General features: G+C 46.7%; 1 protein-coding gene across 1 annotated transcript in view; it reads left to right on the top strand.

Annotated features, from left to right (window-relative positions):
- LOC135899514 (ammonium transporter Rh type A-like) overlaps window positions 1-22,733 on the top strand; it is a 92,500-nt gene that overhangs the window by 1,459 nt on the left and 68,308 nt on the right. The window contains exons 2-3 of the mRNA XM_070537543.1: window positions 10,777-10,912; window positions 21,911-22,094. Coding sequence (XP_070393644.1) covers window positions 10,777-10,912; window positions 21,911-22,094 — 320 coding nt within the window. The remainder of the gene's footprint in view (window positions 1-10,776; window positions 10,913-21,910; window positions 22,095-22,733) is intronic.

Below are 22,733 nucleotides of genomic sequence, written 5' to 3'. Positions count from 1 at the left end.
AAATACGATAATTCCGTCAGTAAATTTCTCCTGTGCAGAAATAATATTCCCACCTAAGCGAAATGAAGCCACACCGGGGAAGGAGAGAGTTCACTACACATCCACAGTAAAATTTTCCTGGTCTTTTTCTTGCCACCCACTGCACATAGCTCGCGGAAACGGGTCGCGTCCGTAGTTGCGTACGCCGTGACAGCATGGGATGCGTAGTCGTCTTGCAAAGCAGACGCTTGCCACTGCACGCATGTGACTTCTTTAGTAGTCTTCTGCTTCTAGCATAAATCTTCAAATATGGACTGAACGCCACCGCGGGAGTTCCTAAAAAAAGTAAGGGGGGGGGTTAATATTTGGAGTGGGCGTTCCCCGAAAGCTTGTTGTTCCGGCTCTGTAAATGTCATGCCAGACATCTTTCGATGAGCCAGTGAAATTAAGGAAATGTAGATGGCGCCTATGACCGCATGGCCTCATTGAACACAGATTTGCTTAATACAGCTGGGAATACAGATATTTGGAGTGGGCGATCCACGAAAGTGTGTTGTTCCGGCTCTGTGAATGTGATGCCAGTTAGCTTTCGATGAGTCAGTGAATTTTGGGGAATGTAGATGGCACCGAGGACCGTATGGCTCCACTGAATACAGCTGTGATTAATACAGCTGCGAATACAAATGCAACATGGAAGAAGAGAGAGTGCAACTACAGAAGACTCTGTCCTTGAGTTTGTAGCAACGCGTTCGTGTAATCTTTTATGACACACAAAGTAGTTTTAAAAACAGCATATGGCTAGTTCGTTGGTAGCTGGGAAACGGTAAAAAAGTCACCCTGTTTTTGACTGGAATGCGCCTGTGGTCCCTCGTTTTAAGAGATAAATTGCTAAGTATACCAGTTAGGATTGCTCAGGTGGAAACATTACTTACTTTCTCCACCTCTTGCAAAGAGTAATTAATATAAGAGGTTAATAAAAGAAATTTCTCCGCAAAATTCGCATGGAAGAATATTTCCCGTAACTATAACCAACATAATAACATCCCTATTGAAAAAAAACTCATATGCCCCATAACTTCCATATCCAATTATTCCGTATGAAATATATAGGAGGCCATATAAAAACCCGTTTTTCCCGTATGTCATATGAGGTTATTGGATACAAGTGTCATGAAGAATACGTTTCTTTTTTATTAGGAATAGATGCAAGTACATTATTGTGTCCTCATGTGGTGATCACCCCATCACTATATACAGTCTAACGTACCTTCAAAATTTATATTTATTTAAGGAGCGAAGATGGGGGCGGAGGGAGGCGGCGATTCGGTACCTAACGTAGATGTCTCTTCATGAAAGGATATATGTGTCTGGAGGCAGGTCTAGTGGCATTCATTTCAAACTTATGTGAATATGAATGCTTGATTGCTGATAAAGTTTTCTTTAAGAGCGGTCCACCTAGAGGAGCCAGGTTCACAACGCGTCATACTCTGATGTGCTCGCAACAAGCAAACATTTGTCGGAAACCTTCTGTCGATATGTGAATAAGCATGCAAAGTAAGAAAAAAAATATAGAAAAAGGTATTCTCCTGAAACAGTGGTATTGCCTGATGAGAACACTAGTTGCGAGTGCCATTGCTAACAGCTTCCAGCATTCTCTTGCGTGTGCTGAAGGGGCACTCTACACACTTCAAAAGCAACATTACCTGTTTTAAAGGGGCGTAAAATTTCCAAACCAAATCGAATACATATATATGAACAAAAAAGGGAAATATCATTGGAATACAAAATCTAAAGCAAATGTTGTCTTCGTTCTAAACAAAGTGAGATATAAAAGTTATCTGGAGACTTTTTCGTCAGAAGCGAAGACTTATTTACATCGATTAATACGTTTAATGTCGTTCTCAAATGGACGTCCGGTCAAGTGAAGCGCTCGTAAATGAGGAACAGCTGAGAGGTGACCGTATCTGATGCACCGCCACAACGACAGTAATGAAGCACAGGATCAACACGTGACTAGATGGCATGTAGTGCTGCATCGAAGGAGCAAAGGGTAACACTGTACGGCACCGCACATGGTTTTCAAGGGATACAAACACGTTGAGATTGTTCACATAATAAATTGCTTTGTCTAGATCGATAGAACAAGTTCATTGGCTGTGTAAAGAAGGGGCATTCCTTATCAGTTGACAGGAAAGTACTGGACCCACTCCATGCGATTGCTCAGTAACTGGTGCCTCTGCGCTGCCACCGCGCTTCCCATGCTGCAGAGTAATTCGGAAGCATCACCCCCCGCCTCCCACTTGCACCTTTCTCTCTGTAGACTGCAGTTTGTGTGGTTAGCCTTTTATTCAAACACTAACCAATGTACGACAGCTTCGAATAGTCAATTCTCGAATAAAATGCAAATAAAACAGCAAAGACACCCATTTGTAGTTGAAATTTTGAATTTTCGTAGGTACCTACTAGTTTAAGAACACGCTCAAGAGGATAGTCGAACGTGCTCTCTGAGTGTTTCCGCTCTTGCACCTCCCTTCATGCCTTAGGACTGCCATTAAAGAAAGAACTATGCAAGTAAGGCATACATTTTAGGTGGGATTTTATAAACTACATCTCTCCGTTACACACGGCGCGATTTCTACCTAAAGGACCATGGGAACGGAGCAGTGTTCGAGTAAGTGCGCGGATTCGCGATACGAGGCGGTGGCACTCACTCTACGCACCTACAGAGGATGAGGTGTAGAGTGCCTGCTTGTCTCATCCCTCATTCAAGAGTCAAGACACGCTTTTGATGGTGCGAATGTAACGCCAGCGACGAGCAAGTGCTACGGATGCTCAACACGCGCACACATTTCCTTACTCGTGCACTACTGGCGTCTGCTCACGCCTTCTCGGGTGTCAGCCGTCGACTGGCAACAGAGCTGAAAGGTGAGCCTCCCGGCGCGGTAGAAAACGGATGCCGCGTGGGGAACAGACATCCGCGCTGCGCTTGTATGAGGGAAGCACAGTGGTGGTGGCCACCGTGCGAACGACGTTCCTCTAAGAACGCCGTCACGGTGGGCTTCAAACTGCCGAGCAACGTCTGCAAACAATGTTCTGTCGGTCGCTCTTCCACACACACAAAAAAAGCGATAGCTGCGACGGCTCATTAAGCACCCGATAATCGTCGGCGTCCACGTGTGTGCATGCGCGTTGGCATCCGTGTCGGTGCCGGCGAAGTTTTACATCACAGGCTGGCGTAGTCGACTCATCGGGACGTTCAGATCATGACAGTGAAAAGCGAAACGCGACTATACTAACATGTTCGTAAAATTTGTAGTGGCACCTGGAGTAGCAGGCCAAACGTAACGCTAGGATAGCCGTTCAGTTTATTGCGCCATTATCCGTCTGTAGCTCTCTGGGGGATCATCGTTTCCTTCTTTTTTTCGAGCAGCGTACACGGGTACTTACGCCTTAAGCGTCAAAAACGAACAATCAGCCCAGAGTCATTACCAGTGGCGTAGCAACAGGGGGGTAGGGGTGGGGGGGGGGGCGTGGGCCCCGGGTGCAAGGGGACAGTAGAAGGGGGGGGGGGGGTGTCATATACGTCTGAAGACACCCCTCTTTCCGCCGGCTACACCCGTGGAGGGGGGGGGGGCGGTGACAGAAGACCTATGGGCCCCGGGTGACAGACGACCTAGCTACGCCACTGGTCATTACATTCAATGGATGGGTGTGTGTTTGCTGTGTAGTCAATGCACGTGGTTCGGGAGGAATGCGCAGAATCACCGTTAAGCGTGATGAAGGCAAAAGGCCCCACACGCGCAAATAGATCAATACGCATCGGACAACCGTCGTATACACAGTTGTCATGTGCTTCAACTCTTCAAGGTTGCGTGCTACACAATATAGTATTCGTGAACCCACTTTCCTAAACAGCTGTTGAAATACCCAATATGAAAGCCAGGAAAGAAAATAGGATTCACAGTGGAAAGTCTTTGATACTCTCACTTTTTTCTTTCTCCCCTTTTCAACCAAACCAACCTATACTTTGATGTCCGTATAAATTTGTTTACGTAATCTTTTAATCTGCCGGAATTTTTTAAGTCCTTCTGAGACCTGAAGACAGCTCATAGGCATATTCTCTTTTCAAGTTCGTTTTTATTAACGATTGCTACGCTACAAATGTGGGACACCCATTTTTTTTATTAAACTATATCAAGAGTAGATGACAGAAGCAGCACCTGCATGAGCACATATAAAGTGACTTGTGCGTGCCTCCCCTCCCCCACCCCCAGGCGCCTGTGCCTGGCCTGCTGCCGCCTAAGGTATGCGCGGATTCGAGGGCATAATTCACTGCACATCGAGAAAAGCTCAGAACAAGCATTGCAGAAGGGATGACACAGAGCGATGTGTGGCGACCTCTGTGCCTGCTCGCCCTACGCTTTCACGCTATGTATACAGTGAACAATACCATATGCCAACACGTCCAAGTAATTATCCTCAAGGTCTGGCGTTTCTTTTATATGTATATATACAGTGTAGCAAACACAATACTTGCAAAGCCTGCAGAACAGCTCGCTTCAGGGTGTAACAACGCCCTAAGCGATCGCACGAAAAAATGTTTATTATGTATACCAGGAAGCTACGTAGGGAAGAGCAGCTTGTGGATGGCATTGGACCGCACACGTTGTCCCAGTCCGCTGCGCTGTGCGAAGCATCCCTACAGAGTGTGAGGACGTGCGGCACATCTGTTTATCACTGCGAAAACATTATATGTCCCATGAGGCAGAATGTCCCGCCTGATCAAGCGATGGTTGCAGAGATATGGCCGATGGCGCAAACATTAAAAACACGTCTAAAATGTTTCGAATGACGTCAAATTTCTCATAAGGTTCGTGTAAGCAAAGTGAACTAACGGCTTTGAAAATAAAATTTGGTACATCTGGGTCTGGGCGGGAATCAAGCACGGGTCTCGGAGGTGCAAGACGAGCACGCTCACCCTACGCCACGGCGGCTCCACGGTTCTGGCTGACTGTATGTGTGCCTAGTGCGTGCGTCGTTGCATACGCCACGTCGCAGCCATCTGGCGGCGACGTTAGTGTGGGTTAAAATGGATTAAGGTCGGTTCATTACGTGCACATTAGAGCAAGACGGATTAACGGGGATTAAGGCTTACACAAATTAGAGCAATGTGGATTAAGGTGGATTAAGGCTGATACAAATTAGAGCAATGTGGATTAAAGTCGGAAGAAGTAGAGTTGTGAAGAACACGTGACAATGTATGACGTCACGCATCGTGGACGTAAGCATTTGATTTGAGAAGTCATAGTGCTTTCGCATTCGAATTACGTAAGTATACTTAAGTGATTGTCACTTTCTTGCTCTCTATACGCAGTGTTGCGCGAAACGGGGCTTCAGTTATTGCAACAGGGAAGCTGTGGAAAGCAACAGGCCAAGTATATGCGCAGCGTCGACGGCCTTAAAGCTGGTGCGTCACATATATAGCTATAAAAGAGCAACGCGTGAATTACCGTTTCCGCTCGGTATTCCGTTCGATCGACCTGGTTCGACAGCCTATGGCTAGAAATCCAGTTGCATGTTGGCAACACTTTCTGTGCTAAGGTAATATTTAGACAGCATAAATTAAACACAAATTAATCCAATTCTCGAAAACGCGTCGTTAATTATTTACAAAAAAATTCAAAGAATACAGTAAAAATATATTGACTCACCATCCCGGCCCTGCAAAAGTGGATGCCCAGCGAAGCTGTTGAAAACCACCACTACAACTGCAGAGGGGGGTACGCAATGCTTTATTGCTTTGGAGTAATGGTAGTGACGGTAACTTAGATTAATGGTAATTTTCATAGCACGGCGTCGACTAATGCGGTGCTTCAACAACATTGAAATCAGTTGGTAGGCTTGTTCTTTTATATATGAAAGGCACCGTAGTGGTGGTTTTCAACAGTTATGGGGCATGCCGCAGTGGGGAACTCCGGAAATTTGGATCGCCTGGGGTTCTTTAACGTGCGCCTAAATCTAAGTACACGGGTGTTCTCGCATTCCGCCCGCATCGAAATGCGGCCGCCGTGGCCGGGATTCGATTCCGCGACCTCGTGCTCAGCAGCTCAACACCATAGCCACTGAGCAACCACGGTGGGTGTATGCGTGATTCCGAAGAACGTATACGCTGTTCGCTTCACCTTTACGAGTGCTTTACAGGGGTACGAGCTCGTGGCCGGCACTGTCAAATTCAAATTCAAATTCAAGTTTATTTACCAGACAATATGCTGGAAGGTCCGCTGGGCTAAAAGCCGTAAAAACGGCTTGACGGGGCCCAGGTAACCGTTACATGGCAGCGGCTATACAAAGTGCAGAGGAAAAGTACTAAGATACACTGTTACAAAAAATGAAAAAGATGCAGATCACAATGCATAATATAACATTCATAAATCACACAGATACATTTGAAATACGATGCACATGAAAATGCATATGTAAATTTCGACATATAGTACCGCATATTTACACTCACACAAACACTCTAAAAATGCTGCAAAAAATTAATGTTTTTAATAACCGTTTTGCAAGCAGCATATATGTTATATATAGTAGATATTTTAGGATACTGAGTCTTTTACTAGCAAACAATAGAACAAAAGAAAGAACGTAACTGTTTTTTACTGCAACTGGTTGTGTTTTCATACGTGTTTAGTGTTGTTGGGACGTTGTATGCCAAAGTTTGATATTTATAAGTTGTACGAAATCGCGGTATAAACCATATATGGGTGTTTCTTGTAGGTACTGTAATAACACGACGCTCTAGACATGATAAGGCTGTAATAAAGTCCGACAGTTCTCTGTTTGAAAAGTAGAGTGTGTTCAACAAGCGGTATGAGTAAATATTGTCAACCCGAACGATACTGAACCTTTCAAATGATTTGCGTGTGTTTCCCAGACGTTCAATGTTTCCAACGTAGCGAATTATCCTTTTTTGTAGAACAAGTATTTTATTTATGTTTCTTTTTGTTGTTGTGCCCCAAATCAACGTACAATAATTTAGATGTGAGTTAAATAATGCGTGATATATTTGAAGTTTGGCCTTGAGTGGCAGCAGACTACGGCAGCGAGAGACGACTCCGGTTACAGATGAGATTTTCCTACATAGGTAATTAACGTGAGCATCCCAACTTAAGTTCGATGAAAAGTATACCCCAAGTATTTTATGCGTATCAACAATATTATTATCGCCGGTATCAGCCCACATTTTTGCTCACGGACGCGGACACAAACAATGCCGACCACCGAGAGGCTAACAGCTAGCTCCGCTGTAGAAAAAGGAAATAAAACAACAAAAAGTTTCGTGAACTGGTATCAAACCCATGTAGCCAGCGCAGCACTTGGAGCTGTTACTCCAATGCTAGCAAAATGGCCGACTTGATAGTTTCTCTACTTCCAGTATTAACCACTGACTGCAAACTGTTCAGCTTTCTTCAGCATATTTCTTTTTTTTTTTCATCTCGACGTTTCTAAAAATATTTATTTGTGTGCGTTTTACGTATACGTTCACGTCTGAGATTTAGTCTATGTCGTACTGAACACAAACAGCCTCCGCATGTTTCGTTAGAAAACGAGCCCTTAGCCGCGTTAGCCCTGATTACCATCGAACTTCGAGGTGAGCTATTTTACGTGTTTTATCGTTCCCGTTTGCGCAGAATCTCATCTATACACCACTGACTCCTCTGAGTCAATAGAATGAATAGAATTTATTGATAGGAAAGACAGAGAGGTCGACCTGAGCTAGTGCGCTCTAGTCTGCTACTCTGTACTGGGGAAGAGGGAAGGGGAGTGAAAGTATTGGGATGGATGATGATGATAAGAGCAGTGGTGAGTGCTTATGTACATGAGACAGTTGCCTCGCTAGAGCCGCTCGTCGAGCTTGGTGTCCTGCAGGAACTTCAACAATACTTTTGTGGCACGCATTGAAATTGCAGTGTCAGGCCATGGGCCGAGAATAGCTTCCTCCGACAGTAGTTGTCTGCCAACGATGGCTAGGAAACTGTCTAACGTCCTTCGCTCCAGCATATATGCTGGGCAGTCGCACAGTACGTGTTGCAGTGTTTCGGGCATCTGGCAGTGTACACAATCAGGGTTGTTCGATTGGCGGATGAGGTGTGCGTAGCGACAGGTGAAAGCAACGCCGAGCCGAATCCTGTGTAGCAATGATGTTTTGCTCCGTGTAAGCTTCGGGGACAAACAGAATTTACCGTCTGGGTCAATCGTATGTAGACATCTGTGAATATTATCAGAGTGGGTTCTGTAAGCCTTTGTAAGGTCGTGCATGAGTGCCTTGATCATGGAGTTGGTGTCAGGTCGCGAGTAGGCAATCCGTACTTCATCAGAGGAAGAGGAGGCCGATCTTGCCTCACTGTCAGCGAGTTCATTACCAAAGACACCACAATGGCTAGGCATCCATTGAAAGGTAATCACGTGGCCACTTAACTCGGCACTGTGATAAAGTTCCACGATTTCCAGCATGAGCAGATAGTATGGTCCTTTCTTTAAAAAGTATTTTAGCGCCTGTAGCGCTGATTTGGCATCGCACAATATCGTCCATTTATGGGGTGTCTGCGTTCTCATAAAACGGAAAGCCTCTCGTATTCCCTCAAGTTCTGCAGCCGTAGATGTCGATTTGTGGTCTAATCGAAATCGTTGAGTAATTCCAAGTATCATAACGAGTCAGCATCAAAGTGTGTATACACAGCCGAAGAATGCTTTTATGCAGAGCGATATGATGTCTAACACGACGCTGCATCCCGCGTTACTAATTTTCACATTTTTGTCAAGGGTTTACCTATATAAATATGATTAAAGAAAGCTCCGAAGAAGCATCAAGAAACAGCTGCTTTGAGCGACAACGCAAATGGTATACGAAAAGGATCACTCGCGCCTGTTCGTGAACAAAAAGCTCTGGAGAGCGGTCGGCGTAGCTAAGTGCACGGAGGATAATTGCGCTTCTCTGCTTTCGTTGGTTAACGATTCTGTTACTTGTGGATTGTAGTTTCAACTTTCACATTTTCGCAATTACGAATTGTTGCAACACGAATGCTTTTCCATCAGGCCACTTAGTGGATCGGTAGCGAAGCGTAATTTCAGGATTGCTCTATTGGCGATAAGCATACGTTGTCACAGTGTCGCATCGAGGGGCACCGAATGTAGTGCGTTTTTCTTGGTGTGTAAGCGCGCACCAATGCTATAGAAGCAGGTGCGCGGCAGTTATACAAACATGATGAGCACGCTGATCGGAACGAGCTGCGCCGAAACAGGCACGTTGCACCACGAAACATACAAAATAGGCGCTCACATGAGGGAAGCATTTATTTAGCTGTTCATCGTGCTTATGCCGGACATATCCAAACGTAAAACATTGTAATACCAACGAGATTAATCGAATGCACTTCCATAAAAACAATGCCAGTCTGTCTAACGTACCTGTAAAGAAAGCTGGCGGGAGACGTCAGACTTACCTTTAGCCACAGCCTATTAATAAAAACAAAGATAGGCAACAAATTTCGCCCCTCACAAAGAAAAAGAAATGCTTTAGAAACGTGAAGGCAAGTCAATTTCTTGTAAGAATGTAGGCGGGGCGCAATGGAGCCCGGTCACACCGAGAAGCGCAGCCACTCGAATACAGGCAATCATCGAGGGCCGTAACCTGCAGGCCAAGTAGACTACAGTCCCTTAGAAGCGACGTGCGCTGCGCAAGGTAAGCATGACACTCCCAATATCAGGTAATATCAGGTACTCAGGGGAACCAAAATAATCACGCGACCGCATACCCTTGTAGGTCTAAACATTCACTCACCAGGTCAGGGCCGACCCTTAACTGCAGTAACGGTGCTCTAGCATTAGGCAAGCATCGACCACAAAACCGGGGGAAAATGATCCATTTGCAACACGCTGATCTGGGTGCTGCTTGAGGAGGTGGCGACGAATCAACAGACGAGCGTCGTCAAGCCTAGATGGGATTCCCTGGGTATAGTCCCATTTGCTGTGAGCTGTCGATCCACTCGTCATTTCCGGCGATACCCACCTACGAAGACATCCACTGGCCAACGAGGGATGGCCAACGAGGGATACCCCACGAGATGTATTGCTGGAAGACTTTACGATGACGCACAACTGGGCGTCATCAGCGTAGTCTGCTATAAGGACAGCGCTGGAGTACGTAAGGATGACAACCTTTGATGCGCACAACGCCACTTGCATGTACTTCAGGGTGCCGAACACATCAAAGGCTGAAAGTGTTGCTTGCAGACTTCTAAGCTCTTGTGGCACATGCGACTGAATTGTACGTGTTCGCTTTATTTCGGGTTGCGTGTCTCATATTTTTCACTCGTCAGTAGCGTTTCTCGTAAACGATGGTGCTTTTGGACAGCCGACGCGCTCTTTTAGCTCCACGTTTTAGGTTCAAGAGTGAATTTCCTTTTGAACGTCTTGGTTTTTAACTTGGCGTTGCAAGATCCACTAGAGCGCAGCTTTAGCCCTCTCCGCGGCGCTCGTGTCTACCCTTATACGTGTCAGCGATGCAGTGCGATTTTCGCGCTTTCTTTGTACAATGTGTAATGTTACACTCATAAATGTTCGAACTATTTAACATTTTTTTTTTCGCTTGTGAGCAGCGTTAAGTATAAGCGATAAACCTCTGGCATAGGTAGGCCCCGAAGTGGCCTCCCTTCTAATACACAAATAACCGTCGAGCTGCTTCAACCTGTGAGCTTCACCGCTCTCGTTCATCTTCCGATTTCGTTCTCGCAGGTGTCCCTGATCATCGTGTACGCGCTGTGCGTGCAGTACGAGGTGGCGGCCGACGCCTCCAACGGCCTCAACAGCATGTCCGAGGCACTCGGGGGCAACGCGCCCAAGGATAATTCCATCGAGAAGTACTACTCCAGTGAGTGCCCTCCCCGCGCCTTCTGTCAACAGGGTGGACGAGGGAAAGGGAGACCGCTCGCGCGCTCGCCTTATAACACCGCGACGTCGTGACGAGATTACGGAAGAGAGAGTGCCGTCTACGCGCGGAGCCCCTTTGAGCGGCGGCGCTTCTTGGATTTTTGGTCGGCCCCAGTTGGTGTAGCGTAGGTGCCCAATGTCGCGGCTGGAGCAGCGCGACGCAATGATGGTCACTTTTTTTAAAAGCGAGAGCAAAGGAACCCTCTCGGACTTTATTGGTCAAGGCTGTGGTGCTGTGACGGCGGTATATATAACGGTTTCCATTACCTGCTAAATATCTTAAAAGAAAAAGACTAATTTACCTACACACATTTACGTTTGCATACCTGTCAGACATACTTCCCCATTTTCACTTAATTTAATCTCAGTGGCTAATATAGTTCTCACAGGACAGTTGGAAAAATTCTGCGGTGTTCATAAAACACACTCGTAATGCTCCGGAGCGCTTACATACGCAATGTACTGAAAAGGTCGTATTCAACAGCATGTCCCTTAGTCGCACCAAATATACACAAATTGATTCGTTTATCTTATTGAGGACACCGCTGAAGCCTACTACACAAACCTCGCATAACAAAAGAGACAATAGAAAATATATAGAGAGAACGAGAGTTCAGTAGTCATTTACAATGCTCCTAATTAATCCTGAAACGAGAGCTTTGCCACACTTCGCCCCTAACACGCTCTCTATTCCCGCTGTGTGTTAACTTGGTGTTACGTAGAGTTCTCTCGGGACTCTGGGAAGCATACTGTTCAACGGCCGTTTAATGTTTTTGAGCCATTTCTTGAGGAATCTTTCACAATGCTTGTATTTAACTGGCGCTCTTCAAACTTTGATACACATCATGTATAAGATACCCCTGTTTTCTTGAAATGGAAACTTTATGTCATGCCAACTTCTTTTGTGACATTGAGTAAACTTGTTATGCGGTTCGTACAATACGCCAATGGAATGCTAAAATACAGTATTTGCTGCAAATACTGTAATTAATCTACTGGTCACCCAGAGCATGGTTCTCGTTCTTTTCAAATATAGAATTGCGGCCGCTTTTGGTTCTTTCCCATGCAAAACAGCGGGAAAACATCGTAAGCGTTTCATATGCCACCTCTAAACAGGCAATAAACGAGGGTTTAGCACGTTTCATTTGGACACTAACTAACCCACACACTTCAACATTTGCCCGCACTTTCCTCCAGTGCTCCTTCATTTCCTTTAATATAAACGTGGTGAACGGCGTACTTTTTTCCAGGACACCCTGAAAACATATATACGACGTATAACGTTTCCGAGCGGTTCTATAGTCGCACTAACAGCTTCACTATAAAACATAACCTCGCTTACATTAAGCGCATAGAATGAGCGTGACTACTTTCTTTTCTCTTTTTTGTGTGAGTAGGTGACCTTACCTTCGAGTTTCCAAGCCTACCGCCTCAGCCACCGTCTTGCTTGGGCAGCAAAGTGACGCCTACATCGTTTTTGACTTCAATGCAGCATTTGCGATGCATTTTTACCAGCTTCGTAAAAATTTGAACGACACCTAAGATATCCGCCTGCGCGCTTTGCTGTCTATTTAGTCACCTACGGCGAGTATTGGAACGCAGCCAGAACCACGGGTCGTTGCCACTTAAGCGCAACCGGGGACGATGGGCGTTGTTTCTCGAACGTCGAGCGGCTGGGTGTCGGTGTCGACGCGCTCAGCGCGAGCCGACCGGCTTAGAGAACGCGGTTCGAATGGCACGAGGGGCCTCGCAGGACATCTGTCAACGACATCGGGCCCGTCACTGAGACGTCCGTTTCCTCCAGGCTGCGCGACCAAAATACTCGACCCGTGTGACTGCGCGTCAACGGCTCTTCGTACCAGGAAGTCGATCGACTGGGGCGGACGCAAAGAGCTTTTCTCGGGGGAGAGTTCTTCGGGACAAGCGCTTAAGGTCGGAGCAACTACACGCCGGTGCTTGCTGAAAAAATATAATAATGATGACTGGAAACATGCAAAGCTATATTATGAAGAATATCTTGTTCTTTTGTTGTTCTGTTGTTGTTGTTGTTGTTGTTGTTGTTGTTGTTGTTGTTGTTGTTGTTGTTGTTGTTGTTGTTGTTGTTGTTGTTGTTGTTGTTGTTGTTGTTGTTGTTGTTGTTGTTGTTGTTGTTGTTGTTGTTGTTGTTTTGAAATTTAAAATACTGCATGACACTCACTCATCGCGGGACACAACGCCCATCTGTGCCAAAAGTCACTCGAGATATTGATATACGTTCATTGAAGGAGACATGGTTAGGTTGACTTGGTAAGGGGTAGGGGGGTAGTGGAGGCGAAGGAAAGTCTATCTCTCCGGCTTGCTATACTGTGCACAGGCAGGTGAGAAACAAAAATAAAGAGGGTAATCCAGGTGATCAAGCCGATGAGTTCGGAGAGCGATGTACGCGTGCTGTATATGCACCTGTTTACGCCATCTATGCACTCTCCCTCGTAGCAGACATGTAGGGTCCGGAAACTGAAACAGTGCTAAAGCCAAGAGCCAAGGTCAACCTCGGAGGCAAATGTCAGACGCGTCCTCCTTCGATGCCGGGCAGTCGAACGCTAGGCTTTCAGAACCGGGTATTCACAAGTCCGGCGGGTTTATTCGAGTATGCTGTGAATGTTTATTTAACCGCACAAAATCTTTGGACGTCTTCAACACGATCGTGCGTGCGTGTGCGGTAGCGCCGATGTCGACAAGGTGATTACTCGGCATCGCGCGAACTCGTGCGACCACGTCCTCTTCGGTAGAAAGGCATAAGTCGTTTTTAACGATACTGACGGAACTATTATTTAGTGCGAAAGGGTGTCCACTCTTTCTTTCTTTAGGGCAAGGTAAACGTGTTCGGGTAGCACAAGCAAATGCTGGAATCTACTGACACCAGTCTCAGTCCCGCAGCCCTGCTCTGTGACTTTCCCATTCAGTGGCTGAAAGTGTGCTTGCTGCACCGTTGCTGAGCCACAAATGAATAAAGGCAGTTCATTTATAGCGCACACAGTTAAGACCTAAATATTCTGCATGCGCATGCTATTAGACAAAAGCAAGTATCCACAGGCGTTAACAGGCCACTCTCATTATTACGTGACTAGTGCTCCTTACCCAGATATTACAACCCACGATATCATGCGTCGAAAGACGAACATTTCAGCCGTTAATCCGCAGTAACAATGGTCCGACCCCTTATGTTAGAGTTACAAAAAAAATTATGTCGTTCGATCGTTACCGCAACAGGCGGATTCAAAAAGGTCGGCAGTACGAAACAAACGCCTTCTTAACAACCAAGGCGAGGTCACGAATGTAAGACGTCACGATACAACGCGCTACGTTTGTGTCAGCGCCAACTACATAACGCGTTCGCTCGCAAATAAATGGTTTGGCCGCCGCCAGCAGCTGACCCAAATTACACAGATCTACTACGACGGAAACAGCGAAAACCCGTCCGAACGTTGAACAGGTAAAAGCTTGAACGCACAAGCTGCGCACCCATGCGCGTCAGCACCGTGCGGCGAGTCTATTGATTTGCAGCCGGTTGCGACCACAAGAAACGTCAGCAGCGGCGCGCGCATCCCGTGACAACGTGAGGGAGGCAGGTAAAGTGGGAGAGCAAGCCGAAATTCCGCGCATCTAATTGTACCCGCCGGCCAAGAAACAAAGCGGCCGTGACTGGCGTGGTCGAAAACGATTACTCGTTCCAGGGAATCACTCAGGCGGGCCAACGCATGCTCGTGGCATCATTGCATGATGACCGCCGGCGTCGTGGCGTTCCCAACTAATGCGCAGTCTTCGTCAAAAGTTTCGACGGGCCTCAGTGAAATTTTACTCTGTCACGGATGAAGAGGGGCTCTGCCGCGGAGCCTATCGATAAAGCCTGCCACACCCGGGATGGCTTCGAAGTGCTTGACAAATATTGTACGCTGCATTAATCATATTATGCATAAAAGAAGGGGGAGGGGGAGTATCATTCTGTTCTGCCAAAAATTGTTCAGCAGCCTGGCATTTGTAGTGATGTGTACTTCAGTAGGGGGCATGCTCTCCCGCTTTATGTTTCTTTTTTTTCTTTTTTCTTCTCATTCAACCTCCTTATCTATTTCGCGTACTACAGGAACCGGTGGAACTTTTTTCACTAATTTTTAATTCTGGATAAATAAGTTGTGCTCGGCTAACCTCCGTCTTTCGATCTCGATTCTCTCTCCCTCGGCTACTCCATTTATAAGAGTTCTTATGTACATTGCTACCAAAAAGAAGATGAAAGTAAGCGCGCATTTCTGCTGCTTGTTTCCTTCATGTGCTCATAGCAACTGTAGGCGCATTATTTATCGCATGATTTCGCCTCTTGCTTGACTTTTCTTGGTAGTCAACCTCTTGTGTTACGTCGCAGAAAATTTGTGAAACGTGGTCTTAATCCTTCATTGCGTATATTCTATCTATTTTTTTCCTAATAGACGTGCCTGTGGCGCGCACGTTGAAGCATTAATTGTGCATCGCAGTGTATTAGGTGCAGTTTTATTATCTGTCCTCTAAATAATTCGTTCAGTCAAGCTATCACTATATTCCTCAGTCGCAATACGAGCTTCAAGAAATGCTGCTGTTGGTGTGCAGCACTGGTGATGCTGATGATTGTGATTCCTTTTCTTTATAATAGGTATGGGTGAGTTGCTGAGGTCTACGGGCCTTCAGGAGACCTTAAGAACGCCGCCCCCTACCACTCTATAGTGTATGCAGTTTGTTTTTGCTCGTCTCTCTCTCTCTCTCTTAATTCCCCTTGCACTAATGTTCTCTTTTTATCCTCCTACGCCTTCCCCCCGTGCAGGGTAGCCAACCGAAACTACCTCTGGTAACCTTCCTGCCTTTCTATGCATCATCTTCTCTCTCGCTCTTTCTCTCTCTCTCTCTCTGAGGTGAGGTAATAGATGTCTTACACTTGTAAGTTACAAAAATGAACTCTGCAGAAGAAAGAAAGGAACGGCTGTCGCAACGCACATGTCAATCAACACCTAACTTGTTCCATCCTCGTAGGAGACATTGAAAGATGCACGAGGAGTGGGATGCCGGCACTGAGCGGCGCCTGTGGGGCTGAGGCATGAACCCCCCACCCCCCCTTCAGCAGCTACAAAATAGGCACTGTAGCTAAGGGTAGTTCGTGTTGCTCAAGTTGAAAAGCTAGACATTTTCTTTATTTCGCCTTCCTTCCTGTTCTTTCATTTTTCTTTTTGCTTTCGTGTCGCCGCCGCGCGTGCGACGGTGGCGCTTAACGGTGGCCTCTTTGCAGTGGGAGCCCTCCCTTTGTCCCGCCTGCCCCGCAGCTATACCGCTTGGCCAATTACTCGCGCATTGTCGGTGTCCAGCTATTACGCCACGCACGGGCCGTGTCTGGAGAACGCGTGCCAGCCTACCGACATAAAACGCAGCCTTGGCCTTTCTCTCTCTCCTCTTAATATCAGACTTGAGTCGAAACACGACGATTTGTGTGTGTGTGTGTGTTTGTGTGTAAGTGTGTATCCACACGACAAATAGACGCTAGACACGAATGCGATTTGCACAACAACGGTGCGTGTATACGTATTTACCCGTTGGTCACCATATTGGTCTTGCTCTTAGTGTACTTCTCGTCCCTCATGAAGTGATTACTTGAATAAAAAGTGCACCACAGAGGAAAAAAAAAATTTCAGACCGAAGTGAGGGCATCGCCAATGATTGCTCGAACAATGTAATGCCAGCGGCTAACTGTAAATCTATAGTAGGCCGCATTTCCTGTGCTCCCTGGAAATGGACGCCAAACTACTTCAGGAAACGCGCCTGTTGATGCACCAACTATTAGCAAATTTATTTAGAAGCGGTTCATTTTTGTTAAAAAGAAATCGGCTCTCTTTGTTGCCCTATGTATTATCTGCGCGTTCTTTTATTCGTGGTCGTGGCTTGCCTCTGGAAGTGGTAGAGCACTGTTAGTGAAATTGAGTTGGCTCGGTGTTGGTGCGCGAACGCTTGAATCGTCAAGGAAGCGTAGACAGTCCGTCGTGTACGTCCTGTGGCTCCTGGGAGACACTTGAACACCTTATACTGGAGTGTCCCGCATTCGTCACACAACGTGCACTGCCAATTAAGGAATATGGGCTGACTGGACTCAACTGTACGACCCTCGACGATTGCCTGTTTCCGAGAGGGAGTGCTGCTCAACGCGACCAGGCCCATAGAGCCTTGCTAACTTTCATGCAGAAAACTGATTTGGCCTCCTGTTTAGAGACGTTATTTTCCGTGTTCCTACGTTCTTTTGTGCGTGTCTCTGTCATTTGTTTATTTCATATTTTCTTTCCTATTTCTTTGTTTCCTATCTTCTCTTTTCATTCCCTCCTCCCGAAAGAGTAGGCAGGCGTTGTGGCCCTCTCGGTAGCAGTTGTCAGCTTGCTCCCTGCCTGTTTTTTGTGTACTTGTATGTTTCCATAACTAATAATAATTATTATTATCCGCCTGCGGGTTGGTGCGATTGCCAATATCGCAAGAGGCGCTTTAATAGATACACTAACCCCACCGAATGCATTGAGAAACTTGTTTGTGAGCCCACTGCAGCAAAGAATGGCATGCCAATCTGATTTAGCCTCGGCGTGCGCAATGCATTCATGGGCGTTACATGGTAATGAGGACTGCTATTCCAGATGGGCGGGATCCAAAACTATCTTTATATTGCTACTTATCTAAAGTAAGTGAATAAATGAGGCAATGCAGTTGTTTCTGGAGGCAGTTGCCTGCCGTCGCATTGACATAAAGTGGCTAAGACGTATGGACGTAACACTCAGACCCTCCTGCAGTGGATGTCACCTTGTGTCATCCAACCATATACGGTGTCCCTGCGATTTGTCTTGCAGATCGATTGGGCTTCGCATTGTGATCTGCTAGCTTTCCGGTTAGGTTAGGTTAGGTTAGGTTCACTACGGAAAGGCATTGATCCCGAATTCGATTCCCGAGACAGGATGAAATTTTCTTCAACTGTGAATTGCTTTCACCCTGAGAAACCGGTATGAGTTCCCTTTGTATGTTCTCTCTACCCTCGATGGATGACAATTTCAGCCCCTCGTGGATGACACCTTCTGCCCGGAGCGCGCAGAAAGATCCTTCCTCTTGCGGTTAAACATGGGATTGCAGCCAAGCCGTACGCCTCACCTGCGAGGCTTCAAAACAAGCGAAGATGCCAGGAGTGACCAGCGATTGTTGATTTCGTGACACGACACGATTACGCTGTCGCGGCGAAAAGAATGCCTGTATGGAAGGTCTTGTTCCGCTCCTGCACGCGCGGTGAAAACGAGCTCACTTGTAACGTGCGCGGGCTGTGGCCGACGGTCTACACGAACGAATGCACGCACGCGCCCAGCGCAGCCTTGGCGGCACCATGTAGAATGTTTCGTGCGCTATGCGCCCGGGCACGCAGCTTAGCTGACAAATAAACCTGACCTCGCGTGTGTTGACAGCCATGCGCACAAGTAAAAGGAGCCGCGTGCGCAAGATGCAGCTCGTGAGAGGTTTAGAAAGGAGCTATGCTTTGGATGACTTCCAGGGAAAATGGTTCTTTGTGACGCGTACGTCTATGTCCGCCTTTAGAGAGGTATTCCGAAAGAAACTTGTGAAATCCTGCCTCATCTGCAATTTATCGAAGTGTCCGCACACTGGTTTAAGTCGAATGATACTAAATTACTAAATTCGGCTAACGGTGCGCAAAAGTGAAGATGGTTTCGGGGGGTCTGAGATTTCAATCTATAGCAGGGAAAGTTTGGTTTGTGCAATGACACGTAGTTCGACGAACAGGCCGTGGGCACTTTAAACTATTCAGTTTTGACTTTTGTTCCAATCTCCTGACGTCATATGTACGTAGCCACCAACGCAAGCTTCGGGCGATGACCCGCAGTGCTGTTTGAACAGCCCAGTCAATAGAGAGAGAGAGAGGAAAGGCAGGGAGGTAACTCAGAGGCCAGCTTCCGATTTGCTACCCTGCCAGCCCAGTCGGACGCTCTCAAGGTCTATAGGTCTGTTTTGTTTGCTTTGAAATCAAATAACATCAGCCGTCTTGGCAGATCTTTTTTATATGATTGGCTGACAAAAGGCTAACGGTGCGCAAAAGTGAAGATGGTTTCGGGGGGTCTGAGATTTCAATCTATAGCAGGGAAAGTAGATAACCGGACGAGGAGGGCAGTGCCGGCGTCTGCGATTGGTCACGTTCCCTTTTCTTAGCTTGCGGTGGCTGGCAGAAAATCGCGGCGGCATGCAACGCAAGATTAAAAATACAACCGGAAACGGATAGTTAGCAAAGAATAGTTTACAGAGCAAGATAACGGTCACAGAAATGGAATAGAAACAGATTGAAATGTATTTACCCATGCCTTAATTCACTCCTGTACAGAGTTTATTTATTCTTGAGGTTTTCGCCGAACCAGATTTGCCACTTGTTCGACACGCTCCTCTATCGTTTACGCTTAGACATGGCCTACACTCCTCACTTCTTCTGTACCACAAGAAGAATCGCATTGTAGTTTCTGCGACAACTCTGACGTTTCTATGGAGCATACTATAACGTCCTCAGTATGACCAAATGTGGGTTAGCCCTCGTGGCCATTTGAACCAACGTTTGTAGAAACTTGGTTTGAACATCCTTGACCCGTCTTTCACAGTGAGAAAGTGCGTGGACCGTAGTCATGCCCTGATAAGCAGAAGCGTGCCGTGAGTGTCCTTCGTGATTTCTTTTTAGTGGAGGCTAATCTTATGAACTGCCTATAACTCAGATCATGTCTTTTGTGTTCTCTACATTGTGCTTCTTTTTCTTCTTTCTTTAGTTTAGATGTCACGCCGTGTTGTCCTTGTATATGTATTTGTGGAAGGACTTATGTGTATCTTTTTTTTTTACTTCTGTGTGATCGGTAAGCTGCTTCAGCTACGGGAATGTGCTCACGGTGCCGGTGCCCGACACCATTTGGGTGCTTGTGACGTGTTCGTTTTTTGTATAGTGCTCGTTGATAGTTTTTTCTTGCTTTTTATTTTTTATTGTTGCTTGAGTAATGAATTTGGCATCGAACGTAACCTACCTTTGCATTTTTATACATCTAAAATTTAAAGATAACTAATTATGTTTCTCAGAAAACACTGATGTGATTTTCCATTGGACGCTTCGAACTTCTTCACTAAAAGCGTACTCGCAAAGTGCATATTAATAGTAATCACCCAACTGAATGAGAACATTCGCGAAATTAATTTCCCAGCAGTCCTGAACGCTTATGCGAGCCCACTGACAGGTGGGCGAGGTTCAGCACTAGAAGTGTTGAAGGGAAGCGTTTGAATAATTTTATTCATAAGAATCTAAGCATATAAATTATTGTGCGCACACCTTAACCATGCGCGGCGTCGGTTTTCTGGAGTCGAGCCCATGGCACGGCGCAAACCAGCTTGAACACCAAAGCAATACCCTAAACGTGAACTTGCACAACGTGGTAGGCTCATAACGTGGTTACACCGAGCTCCATAAGAAGGCTCGCCCTTTTGGTTGACGGACGCAGCACTGATGACGCCGTGCCCACGTAGGTGGGGCACGTTGTGCAATGGCGTCGTATGGGTCACAGCAGAGGTGGTAGCGGGGAAAGGTCGTCCTTAGATTCCCTCTGCGGATGTTGTTGCACAATCATACTTTTTTGGATGACGATCGAGTACGAACACTGAAGTTGCACGCTATAGCAGCAAAGACGTGGAACTTTTCCGACTGTCCTCTAACCATGTCTCTCAGACAACTTGTTAACTTCGGCTAAAGAAGTACTGCCCGGCTAATCATGAAGAAGGGGCGCTATAACGTAAAGCTATCCCAAACTTTTCTATTCCAATTCTGCAATCAGCCCTCCGCGATTGGTCAACAACTTTTTTGGACCACCCCCACTTCGCCTGTCTGCCACGCGACGTCACGAAAACCGCGATAGCTCCCCATCTGATATGACGTGCACACACTAATTATGCATGATTTGACTCAACAAAAGAAAAATAGTTATTTCTGATTCGACGCATTTTCGCCATTACCCCTCGGCTATTGGTCAAAAGTTTTCGGGCTGCTCTCACTTCACCTGCCTGTCACGCGACGTCACAAAACCGCAAAACTCACCACGTGAAAGTGACGTGTACGCGTTAAAGAAGCATTAATATACCGCACAAAACTAAATTTTCTTCTGAATAGCCGCAGGCTGCCCCGTTCGAAAGAAATAAAATACAGCTGCCGCCGATCGTTCAGGCATTGGCTACTCGCACCTGCCGGAGAGCATGGGTTTATTTGAGTATAATAAAACGTTCTGCATGGCCATGTAACGTTTTCGTGCACTTTCGGCACATTTACGACTTCGTTCTGCCAACTCTTCTTTGCTGAGGATCCGTTTTAGCATCATTCTTAAGCTCCCGTTGCATGCCTTCACGATCTTCGACCAGCCACTGCAAGCTAAGTAAGGGAAAGCGGACCAATCACCACCCTCTTCAGCCGGTTATCGATTTTCAGTGCACTGGCTCGGCCCCATCGAATTACTCTCCACTTGAGCGTGCTCCTCTCTTCTTGTCAGCCAATTAGATAAGACAAGCCGCTCAGTGTGGACAATGTTATTCGTTTTTCAAGCAAACAAAAGTGACCTCCTATGAACGAGGAGAGTGTTTGATTGGTCTGTTCAGACAACCCTGAGGTTGTCTTGCATCGGCGGTTACGCAAATTTGACATCAGGAGATTGGAATAAAAACATATTGGAATAATTTTGCGTTACAGGGCCCAAGAACCCAAATACGGTTTTCCATAGTATCATTGCATCTATTCTTTAACGTTATTGAAGACCAATCTCCGTTACAGAGACGTGTGCGCCGGCATTCGGTCATATATACAGCTCATTCACGCGCTTGCTGCTTGCTTGTATCCGTTGCGCAGTGTTCCAGGACGTGAACGTGATGCTGTTCGTCGGCTTCGGATTCTTGATGACGTTTCTCAAGCGCTACGGCTACGGTGCCTTGGGCTTCACGCTGCTCATCGCCGCGCTCAGCATCCAGTGGGCGGCGATCGTGCGCGGCGTCTGGCACGCCCGAAAAGGTTGGATCCTCGTCGACGTGCTCAGGTATAAGCCAAACCTGCATGCAAAAGGATAGACAGTTGGGCGAGTTGGTACGGTAACATGATTTTGGCTTCTAGCGCGAAGTGAAACACGGACACAGAAAGGAGCAGACAGGACGAGCGCTCGTCCTGTCTGCTCCTTTCTGTGTCCGTGTTTCACTTCGCGCTAGAAGCCAAAACCTGCATCGTTGGGAACGATCTCACTGAACGGGAAAACACGTTACTATGCTGAGAGAGAAATGACAATTTTGCTTGTGTAAGAATGTCCATGGTCGGCTGGAAGTGCATGTCTCTGACTTGCTGCTCCACGCTGGGGTTGGCGATGGGGAGAACTCCCCATTCGTCTCGATACAGCTGACGATGAGTTACTACAGTGACAGGGATGGAAGTGCCGCGCCAAATGCGCCCTCTTGCGCCGAACCATCGAGCTGCACCAACCTGCGCCAAAACACTCATTTGTAACGAAATTGCCAAATTTAGCAGGATGTGCTTGTTCAGTGGCAACCACACAGCCCATATAAGCCCATAGACGTGCCTTGGCTAGCGCTTAGCCCTTCAATCCAAACCTAAGCAATCCGTTTCAGCGTAGGCGCCTTCGGAGTGTGGGTTCGTTTGGTGGCATAATTGTAAGTAGGCCATAAAT

Source organism: Dermacentor albipictus, chromosome 4, assembly GCF_038994185.2.
Source record: "Dermacentor albipictus isolate Rhodes 1998 colony chromosome 4, USDA_Dalb.pri_finalv2, whole genome shotgun sequence".
Lineage (NCBI taxonomy): Eukaryota > Metazoa > Arthropoda > Arachnida > Ixodida > Ixodidae > Dermacentor > Dermacentor albipictus.
Note: the sequence above shows the minus strand (reverse complement) of the source record. Positions and strands in the feature narration are given on the sequence as shown.